General features: G+C 35.9%; 1 protein-coding gene across 1 annotated transcript in view; it reads right to left on the reverse strand.

Annotated features, from left to right (window-relative positions):
* PDE4B (phosphodiesterase 4B, cAMP-specific) overlaps positions 1-13,718 on the reverse strand; it is a 446,683-nt gene extending 432,965 nt beyond the window's left edge. Inside the window, exons 1-2 of the mRNA XM_008573326.1 lie at positions 13,629-13,718; positions 6,451-6,689 (exon numbers count right to left, since the gene is read on the reverse strand). Of these exons, the coding sequence (XP_008571548.1) occupies positions 6,451-6,689; positions 13,629-13,670 (281 nt within the window). The 5' untranslated portion in view covers positions 13,671-13,718. The remainder of the gene's footprint in view (positions 1-6,450; positions 6,690-13,628) is intronic.
* Between the last annotated feature and the right edge of the window lie 719 nt (positions 13,719-14,437).

Raw genomic sequence — 14,437 nt, forward strand, 5'->3', positions numbered from 1 at the left:
AATCTTTCACTTCCTTGGTTAAATTTATCCCTTAGGTTTTGTTTTGTTTGATGGCTATTTCTAAATGGGATCACTTTCTTGATTTCTTTTTCTGCTAGTTTGTTGTTGGTGTATAGAAACACTACTGATTTTTGTCTCTTGATTTTGTACCTACAAATTTATTGAATTTGTTTATCAGATCTAAAAGTTTTTTGGTGGAAAAAACTTGAGGTTTTTCTGTATATAAAATCATGTCATCTGAAAACGGGGACAATTTGACTTCTCCTTTTCCAATTTGGATGACCTTTGTTCCTTTCTCTTGCCTAAATGCTCTGGCTAGAACTTCCAATACTATGTTGTATTTGTAAATTTTTGTTGCTTATAACAAAATACCTGGAACTAGGCAATTTGTAAGGAAACTAAATTTACTGCTTACAGTTTCAGAGTCTGGGAAGTCCAACATCCAGTGAACACATCTAGTAAACGCCTTGTCCTGGTAGTGACCATGGCAACCCATTGCAACACATGGCAAATATGGTAGAGCAATGAGAGGAAGACTGTCAAATCATCTCCTTTTAAAGCCCTCAGAACCATTCCCATGACCACCATTATTAATCCATTCATTAGGGTATGGTCTTCAGAATCTAATCACCTCTTCAAGGCCTCACCTTTCAATTACCCACCTTCTTAACAGTTACAGTAGGAAACAAGCTTCTAATACATAAAACTTGGGGGACATAATTCAATCCATATTATATGTGGTAAGAGTGGGCATCCTTGTCTTGTTCCTATTCTTAGAAGAAAAGCTTTCAACTTTTCCCCATTTAGGATGATGTTAGCTGTGAGTTTGTCATATATGGCTTTTATTGTGTTGAGATATTTTCCTTCTATATCTATTTTGTTGAGAGTTTTTATAATGAAGGAATGCTGAATTTTATCAGAAGCTTTTTCTAGATCTAGTGGGATGATCATATGGTTTTTGTCCTTTGTTTTGTTGATGTGGTGTATTGCATTTATTGATATGCATATGTACCATCTTACATTCCTGGGATGAATCCCACTTGATCATGGCATATAATTATTTTTATATGCTGCTGGATTCTGTTTGCAATTAACTTTGTTGAGAATTTTTGCATCTACCTTCATAAGGGATAATTGGCTGTAGTTTTCTTTTTTCTGTTGTGTCTTTGTCTTTGGTATCAGGGTAATGCTGGCCTCACAGAATGAGTTTGAGAACACCCTCTGCTTTGACATTTTGGAATAGTTTGAGAAGGATTGGGATTAAATCTTCTTTCAAAGCTTGGTAGAATTCAGCAGTGAAGATATCCAGTCCTGGAATTTTCTTTTTGGGGAGACTACTGATTACTGATTCAATCTCATTGCTCATTATTGGTCTGTTCAGCATCTCTATTTCTTCCTCATGTAGCTTTGTAATATATATTAAAATCAGGAAGTGCAATGCCTACAGTTTTGCTATCCTTTCTCAATATTGATTTGACTATTTGGGGTCTTTTGTGGTTCCATACAAATTTTAGAACATCTTGTCCTACTCCTGTAAAGAATGTCATTGGGATCTAATAGGGAATGCATTGAATTTGTAGATCCCTTTAGATAGTATGACTAATTAAACAATATTAAGTCCATGAACATGATTCCAGTCCATGAACACAGTATGTCTTTACATTTGCTGTGCCGTCTTTAATTTATTTCATCAATGTTTCCTAGTTTTCCATTTACACCTCCTAAGTCTGCATACATATTCATCAGGAATACTGGGCTGTAGTTTTCTTTTCTTACGAAGTTTGTGTCTGGCTTTGGTATCAGGGTGATAATGTCTTCATAAAATGAGTTTGGAAGTGTTCCCTCTTCAATTTTTTGGAAATGTTTGAGGATGATTGGCATTAATTCATTAAATGCTTGATACAGAACTGATAAGTGAAACCATCTGATCCTGAGCTTTTCTTTGTTGGGAGGTTTTGACTGCTGGATTCAGTCTCACCAGTTATTGGTCTGCTCAGGATATCTATTTCCTCATGATTCAGTCTTGGTAGGTTGTATGTTTCTAGGAACTTATTCATTTCATCTATGTTATCCAGTTTTTTTGCATATAATTGTTCATAGCAGTCTCTTACAACCCTCTTTATTTATTTGGCATCCATTTTAATGTCTCCTCTTTCATTTCTCATTTTATTTATTTGAATCTTCTCTCTTTTTTTTTCCCTTAGGTAGTCTAGCTAAAAATGTGTCAATTTTTACCTTTTCTAAAAAAACAATTTTTAAAAATTTTCCCCTGTTTTTCTATACAGAACATTCAACCCACAGCAGCAGAATATACACTCTTCTCAAGTGCATGTGGAAAATTCTCAAAGATAGAACATATGTTAGGTCACAAAACAAGTCTGAATGAAATTAATAAGATTAAGGATAAGAATTGGTTTATTTCCTAAATTTGGTTATGGGGTATTGCTTTGATAAATTTGGTAAATCAATAAACTCCTTTAATTATTTAAAAGGTGAAGCCTGTCAAAGACTTCTACTACTGTACTGAAACAATTTATATGGAGCTGCAGGTGCTACAGTCTTTACAATGGAAGATGGCTTAGGCTCCAGCTGGTTAGGAAACCCTCATTCGACACCACGCTCCAAGAACCCACTAACAAAATTAAGAAGATAAGGATAATACATTTGAGACCTTAATGTCTTTGAACTTTAGATAAGAAACTTTGATTTCAGTTTCTATTTTCTTTGGATACTCGAAAGGGCAGTGGTCAGTATTGAATAACAGCTTCACAAATATGGCAGTAAGACTCTTCTGGTATACTCCCAATATGACCCTCTAAAGAACAGCTACATCCCTGGCATGACCCTCAGCTTATGGAGAAAAGATCCCAATGTCAATTTTATCAGTAATAAACATAACATCTTGTCCTCATATCTGACTCCTCTTTTATCATAATTCCAAGTTGGTTCCAAGAACTTAGGTGATGAAGTTTCCCTAGAACCTCCAATAGCAGAAAATGCACAATTCTGGCTACTCACTCTACATATAACAATAAAAACAATAATAATAACAAAAAATTTACCATTAAGTGTTAATTACTCTGCTATATGGATCATGAACATTTTCTTTAGTTCTCATCATAACCCTGAGAAGTAGGAATTATCTCCATTGTTTATTTGTGTGTTTTGGAAGGTGAGGAAGCTCATCCAAAAGGCAACAGGATGGAAGTCACCCAATAAAAATGGGCTTGGGTACTTTCTAACTCTTGCTCCATAATAAATACCACTAACCTTATTTTCCAGGCCTTTTGCCTGCAATGATGGTCAGCTCCCTTCATAAATGTGCTCTCCCCTCAGAAGGGTTATAGTTATATCAATGTTTTTATATTTAACTTTATATACAAGTGGCCAATTCCTTTCCTTAGTACTCACTCAAATTCTTTCACTGACTTTGATGGCTTGATCTAGAGCACAAAGTACTATACTTATGACTGACTCAGCATACCAGCCAAAAAAGTCAAGGTCAGTTTCTATCCCTGGTAATTGTTGAAGCAATTATCACACTAGGAGTCACAGCCTAGAAATCCTTACTAGTCTAGAACAGGGATCAGCAAACTCTGACTGGTGAGCCAAATCCAACCCACTGCCTGTTTTTGTAAACAAAATTTTACTGGAACATAGCTACACTTACTCGCTTACTCATTGTCTATGGCTACTTTCACAATACAACAGCAGTGTTGAGTAGTTGCAACAGAGACCTTAAAGTTCACAAAACAGAAAATATTTACTATATCGCCCTTTACAGAAAACTTTTGCTGACTGCTGGTCAAGATATGGAGATTGATTCCATATTCTCAGTGCTCTAAATATAAGTGTAATTCTTTCTCACACATGGTCCTAAGCTATATTCCTTACCTCCATGAACTTTCATCGTGTTGACAGCAGTGATGATGGTTGGAGCCCTGTTTTCTTACTTCTAATCAAATCATCTTTCAATCAGATTCCTCTGCTAGCAATTCCACCAGTCTTCAACTATAAATATTCCAATGGAAGTATTTTCAAGGGATGTATAGAAATCTTTCAGTTACTTACATTTAAAAATAAGTTTAGAGTTAATGATTGAATACTCTCATTCTTTAAAAAGTATCCAGTTATTTGAAATAAAACAGACATGTTATGAATGAATTACTAATATGTGGTATTAGCTGACTATACAACATAAACTCTCTAGATAATGGCTAAATCTTCCATTTCACCCTAAAGTACTGACAACCCAGCATGCGGCTACTGATATTTGAGACATGTTTTCTAATTTTCAAAAGGTCTTATTGAATGATGTTCATGAGGAGGGAAACTAACATTTGCTGATTGCCTAATACATGCTTTTTACAGATGGTACATCATGTAGATTACCTTATCTAGCCTATGAAGTATTATTACCCTCTTTGTATAAATAAAAACATCAAACTTAGAGAGGGAAACAAGCGTGCCCCTAATGTCAGAGTCTAGATTTAACACTTCTAAGGGAGGAATAATTCTACAACTCCCAAAATGTCCTTGAATTAAATGAACTCAAACTCTACAAGGTTCATTTTATTGGAGGTGTTATTCGAAATAGCTAACAACAGGTATAGCACCAACACCTACCAAAACCAAACTCCTTCTGTGCCCAGTCATCCCCTCTTTGTTGCTGGATGGTGAGGAATTCTGAGGAATTCTGGGAAAGAGTCTGGGATGGTAGTACAGGCAATAAGAAAGCTCAGGAAAGCATATGAGGGCACTTCAAAAAGTTCATGGAAAAACGGAATTAAAAGACAATACAAATATAATATCTCCGTAAATTTTTTTGAAGACCCCTCATATATTCCCCAATCGGTATAGAAGCATTTCAATAACTGGTACAACTGCGTCAGTGCAAACTTGCTGAAAAATAAATTACGCAGAAGCATAATCAAGACTAATCACAGACGGTATGTGATTGAATAAATTATAAGGGAGCAATACGCTCATTTTAGTTCTCAGTGGTAGGTTATGACTGTTACAATGTTAATTTAGCTGAACAGAAGAAGTCAATGTTTCTCAAATCTTTAACCCATTTTCTTGACAGTGTTTTAGCATACTTCTCTATCACACACAGATTGTTTGATAAACCACTTTCATGCTATTAATTGTGATACCTGGAGTTTCAGTGATCTAATTCTTAGTGTATTAAATAAACATCAACTAAAAAATGCCCTGTGTCACATATTGGGATAGTCATCAACTCTGTAGAGCTCTGCATGTGTGTCATAAAAAGCACAGATTTTAATGACTTATTGGAATGATGCTGCACAATAATGTGTTTAGTCCTTCTCTGTAATAAGTAACTTAAACAAAAAGTCATTTTAAAAGCACCGCATTTTATAATTTAAAATCATATAAAATATAGAGAAAATATTTTTCATTTTAATGATAAATCACCATGTTATGTAAGCAGAACATTCTTGGAATATATTTGAAAATTATGTAGAGAAAAAAAGAAATGAAAAAGGGAGAGAGTACTAATTAAATATATGATAAAACAGATGTTTGAAACAGTGTCTTATCATGATTTTAACCAAAGTTATAAGATCATACGTACTTAATTTACTTTTCAATGCTATTTTAAAATAGCCTCTTTCACAAATACAGACTCTACAAAACAGTTCAAGCATCTCTCCTAAAACAACTTTCATTCCTCTTTTGATTTACTATGAAGTGTTTTATTTTGTAGATAATTACGAACTGAGATTAGTAACGTGGGATTATAACAAAAAGAAGTTAGGGATATATGTAGAGTACAGCAATAAGAAGAGTACCTTATGGGTACTCACATCATTTTACTTTTCTAAATTAAAAAATACTGATGCACATTGAATCGTCCTTCTTTTTGAAAAAAATAGGTCACAAGCAGTCATTTTGCTTTCCCTTGACATTAATGCAAACACGTCTCATTCCTTCCTGAATGCACTCTGTGTGAAACATGCTCTTTCCAGTCTTAAGAAGTAAAAATATCTCCACTGTTTAAAAGTCCTCATCTTGCTACTCAAAGGGAAACAAATTCTCAAAATGTCAATAGTCTTAGTTAGTCCACAGATAACTCACATTTTATTTTATTTTATTTTATTTTATTTTTTTTTTTTGTCTTTTGTCTTTTTTCCGTGTCCGGCAACGGATCGCAACCCTCAGTGTTGCCCCCGTACCGGACCGGGGACCGGCAACGGGATCGCAAGCCTCGGTGTTGCTCCCGCGCCTCGCTCAGCCAGTGAGCGGGAGCCGGTCTGTATGTGGGATCCGAACCCTCGGACGGGAGCGCCGCCACGCTTCCCAAGCGGCGCACTATCCAGTGCGCCACCGGGCCGGCCCTAACTCACATTTTAATAACATGAAACTGTACTTGAAATAATTGGAAAATAAAATTTAGAATTGACATTTAGTTTTGAGGCTACTCACCACTCCTGGCTTACAGTTGTAATAGCAATGCTTGGAAGCGTGGTCAAAGGTAGCGTGGTCGGCCTGGAGATGCCATCTCCCTCGGGGGTCCTTGCCCTTTCACCCTGTCTTTGGGACAGTGGTGGTAACTGTAAGTTTCCTGAGCAACACCTTCTCCCTCTCCAGAGGTCGATCCCAAGTGTGTTACTGGAAGAACTGTAGGATTTACTCAAGCTACATTCAAAATAATCTTTAACATTCTGGAAGAATCACAGGGAAAGAAAAAAGAAGAAAAAGAAAATGAAATTCAAATGTTTAAAATGATGGAGTGGAATAAGAAACTAAATGATCAAGCTGTCATTTATGAAGTCCCAATTCATTATCTCACAAAAGGAATCTAAACATTGATGACAAAGGCTTAGAGACAACAAAAAGGTGGGAGGGGGTGCTGATTCCCAACATTTAGAATAAACCTATTCATTGCATATTCCTGGAGATCTTTAGGCATGTAGATAATGTTTCCCCATTATAGCACATGGATTGAAGGGCTTCCTTCCCATCTTTCTCTTTATTGTTCCTTATTTTTTCTCTTTGTGTTTTTTAATTTGCTAAAATTAAATTTGCTAAATTGAAAATATATTTTGGCAATCAATGTTATCATTCTGTAATATGGGACTAAACTGTAATAGTTAAAGTATAATGTTCTTGTTTAGTGTTCTAAAGTAAAAAACATTTTCTATTTTAGGACAGCCAGATGTTGATAATTATGGGTGACTGACTGCTCTTATTCCTACAAAAGGTCTTCTCATGGTTGGTGATTTTATTTTTCATCAAATTATATAAGAATTCAGGAAAAGCATACGTATTCTTTATCCAGTCCTGAACGGCCATGTTCAAGTACACGCACTAGTGCTGACATGAATGAAACACTTGTGAGAAGACAAAGGCATTGTGCTGTAACCAATGATAAGAATTATTCATTCTTCCCATATCTCTTGGTGATTATGTTTCCTGGTGCTATTGGCAGAGGGAGTCCCAAACGAACCTGGTGTACCATTCATTCCACTTCAAGGACAGAAAATGTTCAGCACTGCAATGGCCACTGATAGCAACTTGAAGTTTAAAAGCTATAATTTTCACTCTACAAACTTATCTTAACAGGGAATAATGGAAGTCCTACCATCAGGCCAAAGTCTCTCACCTGAAAATCACTCTGGGGCCCTAAAAAGATAGGTACTTCCTACTAGCCCTCAGACTAGACTTAGGAGGACCTGAAACTAGACCTCTTAAGGTTTAAACAAACAAAAGTTCTCTACCCTCGACTCCGCCACCTGACCAACCCTATCCTCGTTCGTGCAAGAATAATTAACTCAAGTTTGAGTATCTAGCTGGGTTCATTTAACAAATACATGAAGCACATCTATTATAGTTTTGCACCATGCTACTTAAGAAGGATACAAAAGGGCTGGCCGGTTAGCTCACTCAGTAGAGTGTGGTGCCGATAACACCAAGGTCAAGGGTTCAGATCCCTATACCGGCCAGCTGAAAAAATAAGGGGGGGGACACAACAGTAAGAAGAGGTACAGTATCTGTTCTCACAGAACCTATATTCTAGTGATTTATACTTGTCTGATCCATTCAAGACTATATCTTGATTACGGAAATCTGGGCAAGAAAAGATTGACAATTTTCAGGAGCCCCACTCTCCCTATCTGGAAAGATATCATCATATTTTCCTGTGCATGACTTAAGTTTTGAAATACAATTTATTTGAAATTTAGTAGAACCATATTTCAGTAACAGGAAGAAAGCAAAGTAAGCTAGAATTTTCCAGACTTTGAAATATCCTGGAATGCATCTGAGTTTTACTGTTTAGTAACTAGTTATTATATTAAACCCTCTGTAGGCCTAGCACTTACTGCATGGTGGGGGGGGAGGGAGGTGTTAGAAATTAGAAGCTGAAGGAAAAGCTTATTATATATGTTTCTTTCTTAAAACACAAACTAGCTGAGGAGAGAGACTATACAAAATCTTTCTGAAGAGATTTAAGAACAAACTAAAAGTCAGGAATCATAGCTGCAAATCATTCTAGTTCCAAGTATGCATGTAAAGAAAGTACTGGTTATCTAGAAAGCAAAGTCTTGACTATATACTTTACATCTTATGCGAGAAACACTGTAGTAAAGAACAGAAATACGGATATCATTTAGCTAAACTATCAATCACCATAGCCTCCTAGGAAAGCTATGGGATATTTTTCTCTTTTAGAAAAAGGAAATATTGCCAACCAGGTTTAACTTTAGTAAATTAATTAAACGGGTACTTATTTTGGTACTTGTTGTTTGAAAATAGCAAAGTCACACCTACCACAAAATACCTTCCATAGTAATTGCCAACAAGCTTGAATTTATGGATTTGAAGTCATTCTTTGAGTTAAAAGGATTTGTTTCAGAAGACCTCAGTTAACATGAAAATGCATTGCCACAAAAGAAGAACATAATGGTACGGTTTTTTAGAATTAAATTAAATACTGAAAACATTAAAATGTTGATATTATTTTGCAAACACTCATTAACCCATGCAGAGTTAGTCATAATTACCTCAATCTGTAATTCATACCCATAACTTATATACTACTACTTCAAAATTACTAACAACTTCAAAGGCAAAATCTAATTCAGTCAATCCTCAGTTACTGAATTTGTGATCTTGAACTTATTTTCTTATTTTAACCAGCATGATTCTGACAAACTCTACACCACTCATTATGTCAAAGATTCTTAGTAAAAGGCGAAAGATTTATACATTTTGAAGAGAAACAGGAGCATTCAAAGATTCTTAGGAAAAGGAACATTAATTTGAATGTTACCTCTGGAAATTACAATTTTTCAAATGTGTCATACTCTCAAAAATTCACCCAATATCTGAATAATCCCTAAGGAAACAACCTAGTTTGGGATTATCCTCATGTTCCTGAATAATTGTTTGTTTAAAAATCAATATTACAAAAGGTTGTCACAAAGAAAAAGCTAAAGTGAAACTCTGCACCTAAGTAGGAAGTTCTCAGGGAGGAGGGGAAGGGACACCAAAGGGTGATCTCTTTGCCCTATGCCCATGTCAAAAGCAACCAAGTTAGGACCACTGAAACATCCAGATGAGACACATTAGTGCCTAAGTAGTGAGGTTTTGTTGTTGTTATTGTTATGTTTTGTTTTTTGTTTTGTCTATTTTAGTCATTTTTGGAGATTTCTCTAATTTTTGAATTCTTCCAGTTAAAGTCATGGTTAGAAACAGGATAAGGTATTTCCAAGGACTTCTAGTGACCTTAGTTAGGTTAACATTCAGTTTGGAGCACAGTCCAAAGGTTTTCAAACCTTATAAAATCAGAAATGGCAGTTATGATAAGCATCAAATGACCCTCAGAGCCCTTAACAAGGCTAAATGTCACAATGTTCCATGAGACAATAATAAAGGTAATTTTGTCTTTGAAAAATGTGGTTTTGTCATAGGCAGCCACCATCAATTACAAGGGTAGTTTGCCTGGAGGTAATTCTTACAACTCTTACTAACTACTTTTCCTTCTTTCAAATAGTCTCCTGATGTTTGTGATTAGAAATGCAAAACTATAACTGGGGTATAGATGTGGATATTTGTCTTTTGATTAAAATACTATACACACACATTTATATACACACATGCACATGCACACATACATATTATGTATGAGTATGCATATATGTCTATATTATACATGTACATATATGTACTAAACAATAGTATAGTTTTACATATATAAACATAATAACTATAAACAACTGTACTTATATAGCCAATTGTGTGTGTATGTATATATATACTTATATATATACATTAGCTATTCTCTCACTCTATTTCTCTCATTTGTACACATATCTCCTGGTTCCTCTTTCCTAGTCTCCTTAGCCTTTTTCCTCTTTTCAGCTCCTCTGCAAACCTGCAACTCCCTCCCCTTTAAACTATTTTATAGTCCTTTTACTCATAATTAATTGCTTGTGTTCAGTACTTGAATAGCCTCACTTCTGGAACATATGCAAAGTATTGAATGCATGCTGCTCCTATGATATTCATCACATTAAGTTTTCTATTAAAGTTATTTGTATACTACAAGTATATGAAGGCAGGAGTCTCAGTCCATTCATTTATGTATTCCCACAGACCCAAACGTAGTGTGTCTTGCACACAGTAAAGGCCTTTGCACTCACTGTTCCCTCAACCAGAAATATTCCTTCCCCAGATCTTCACAGGGCTTAGTCCCACACTGCTATGTCCTCTCAGCCAACATGCCATCTCCTCAAATTGTCCTTCCATAAATACTTTATTCTCACTACCTAATCATCCTTTGTGCCCCTTACCAACTTCATTTTTCTGTATAGCCCTTATCATAGGTGGGATTATTTTATAATTTATTAATGTATTTCTGTCCTCCCCTCTAGAATGCAAGCTCCAAGGGGACAAGAACTTTTTGCAATTTCTTGCTGAATCTCTAAAACCTAGAACAACGTTTGTCACATGATAGGTGCTAAATTAATAATTAGATAAATGTTTAAATCATTGAATAAAAATTTTCTAAGTTGAAATAAATGACAATATAATAAAATATCTCTGGCTTAAGGGTGAAAATTTACTTCAAGGGTGTGGTATATAAAATACATAGTCTGCTAAGTTGCTCTTGTTGTGAGAGAAGAGACACCATATGAAACATTCAGTATGATTATCTGCATTGTACTTGAAAGGTTGAATTACACAGTGGGAAGTCTAGGTCACTACAGTCCCCTAGAAACAAAGGGCAAGCCACAAATGGAGCCAAATGTGTAATTTTAAATTTTCTAGTAGCCACATTAAAAAAGTAAAAAGAAACAGGTGAAATTTATTTTAATAAAATATTTTACTTAGCCTAGTATATCCAAAGTATTATCATTTCAACACGTAATCAATATCAAAAATATAAATAAAACATTTTGCATTTTTTTATATTTGCACTTGTAAATTTAAAATCAAGATCTATTTTATGCTTACAGCTCGTTTCCATTCATACTGGTGCTTAACAATTACATGTAGCTAGTGGCTACCATACCGGACAGAGTAAACCTAGATAATATTTATCCACTCTGGTGGGATTAATATTCATTAAATGTGTTTTTCTCTTTTTGCAAATTCTTGCAGGCAACCTTTCTCCTCTTTGACTGTGACAACCATTCCCTCAGGAAGGGTCAGGATTGTTACTCTAAAAATGCAAAGAGGAAAAAAAAGTGATTCGTCCATCTTTCATGAATGAAATGCGTTGCTCAGTTTTATTCTTCCAAAAAACAGAATCCTAGAGCATACAGAATACAAACAGTATTGGGGAAAAAATCCAAAATCCAACCTTTTTTTAAAAAAAAAAGAAAAAGGATTTCTAAATTCCAGAAGTTTCCCTTAGATAACCTGAGCAGAGCATGGACGTCTAAACATAGCTTTTTGTCATTGGTACTGAGAATTTAGACTATAACTTAAGGGAAATCCCCTTCTGGTCCAGGAACAGGAAAAGGAGGGAAAAAAAAAAGGAAGAAAATATTGTTACCAGTAATGAGACTAGAACATGTTAACTAGGTTCCTCAAAACACAATAAAGTAAAAATGGCACTGGCAATGGAGTGTGTTTGGGAGAAAAGATCCTAAATAACAGACCTAACTCTCCTTCTGTGCCTATGGGTCCTAGACATTCCCATAAGCCCCATAGGGACAGAGACAGGAAGCTGAGAATTAGCCCCAACATGCCTGCTGAAGTTACTGCAGCGTGAGAGGCAAAGGGACCATGGGATCCATGGGGTGAGCTACAAAAGGTAAGAGCTGGAGAGTGAGTCGAGCAGAGTCTTTTAAATGAGCAGAACCCCACCGAGAGGTTAGGTGATGAGCCCAGGCAGGTGGCAGGAGGCCAAACTCTCAGTGAGCTGAGAAGGTGCACTTGTCATGCTGACAGCAATCATCACCGGTTGTACCTGCCGCCACACCTAAGCAGCACTGGACCAAGGCAGAGACTGACTACCGAAGACCTGGGAAAATGAGCTATTCCTCAACTGAACAACAGTAGGGGCTAGTGGAAAAGGACAATACAAAATAAGGACAATACCACACACCCCTTACATCCCTGCTACTATAACATCATGTAATGTTGTTTCCTGCTTTGCCCATAAGTCACATAACTAAAGGGAAGGAGTACGAACTGGGAGAAATCCTGAAAGAGTGTGCATTTCCCCAAAAGACACAATTTTACATTAATTGGCAAGTTCAAGTCCCTCCCAGCCTCTCCTCCATCTGTGAAATAGAAGCTTAACAAGATGACCTATTACAGAAAGCAAAGAAAATCACTCATTTTTCCTCCTTCCCTCCCTTCTTTTCTTTTGCACATCTGATTAGTGACACACAATTTTTAGTTCACTTAAGAACAGTAACTTGATAAGGACTAGACAATTAAAGACACACTAATGGGGGACTGGTCAATTGAAAGCAAAGAGATCATCTCAGCTGACTAAGATCTAAAGCTATGATGATGTTGAATTTATAGAATTCTTCAGATGACTCAGAGCAGGGATTCTCAAACATAATGTACCTACCTTGTCACCCTGGGATTTTGTTAAAATACAGTCTGATTTGCAGGTCTGAGATGTGGCCTGAGACTCTGCATTCCCAATAGTGATGCTAATGCTACTGGTCAAAGGATCACACTTGAGTAGCAAAGACCTAGAGGATGTGTACATCACAAACTTCTTAGGAGTAGTTGTGAAAGACCCTACAATTGATAGTCACTTTCAAGGGTTATCTGCACATGGGAAAAAGTATGGAATAAAGTCATCAGAGGACTGGTAATGTAAACAGTGTGGAAAAAGGAATTATCTAAGATTTAGGATATAAGCATAGCCTGAAGATTGGTGGTTATATGAATAAAAACCGCAAAGCTGAAACTCAGCCTCTCTCCAGACTAGAGAGGAAACTGTTCCTGCTGTCTGCCTTGCAGAATGCTGGGTCAAGGCGCTGATGATGTCTGTGTCATAGAAACACCTAGTCACAGAGTGGCGGTGTTAAATACCCTTGTCTGCCCTCGGAATGGAATTATCAAGTGACTTCTTTATTGAACAGACCAACTGTGGGTGGAATTTGGTAACCCTGCCTTTTAGAACTTACGTCATCGGCCGTCACTGTCATCACACTCCTGCTCTTCTTCATTATAGAGGTGGAGAATATCCCCTCTTAGGATGTCTGTTACTCAATGCAGCCTTGCTGACAATTTTTAAAACCTACAGGAGGAAAAAAAGAAAAACCCAACAGTTGTGTATCCTTAGGTAAATAAAAAATACATACCATATTCTCTCACCTAATATTTGAAATATATACCAAATTCACACATAAACAAATATCACAATTTACCAAGCTAATTAAATTTGACATGCTGAGAAAAGAGGTTCGTAAAATACAGAAATCCAAGATATCGGTGAAAAACTATTTGGAGGGAGAGAACAAGAATAGAGAGTAACAATCAGCTCCCAAATAATCAATGGTCATGAAGAAAATAAAAATAATATGCATTTGTGTAGGGCTTTATAACTTCCAAAGTACTTTCCCATAAAATATTTAATTTGATTCCCGTAACAGTCTGTAAAGTTATTTTAATCTTTTCTTCTACTAAGAAAACAGGGTCAGAAAAATGATTTGGCCAACCAAGGTAACACAGCTAAAAGAGATCCAGAATTTAAGGAATATGAGCCCTTGAGACTGTCAAAAAAAAAAAAGAAGAAGAAAAAAGAAAAGAAAAGTAAACAAATACAAAAAAAAAAAACACATGAGAGAAAAAAATTGTAATCTCAATTTTTACCACCAGTTCACACCTCTCATATGTATAAGCACATAGTTAAGTAGGCAAATATTCATCACAGAGAATTTTAGCAACCAGTAATCAGAAAGAGCTAGAATTTCCTGGTTTAAATCACACAAAT

This window comes from Galeopterus variegatus, unplaced genomic scaffold (genome assembly GCF_000696425.1).
Source record: "Galeopterus variegatus unplaced genomic scaffold, G_variegatus-3.0.2 Scaffold903, whole genome shotgun sequence".
NCBI lineage: Eukaryota > Metazoa > Chordata > Mammalia > Dermoptera > Cynocephalidae > Galeopterus > Galeopterus variegatus.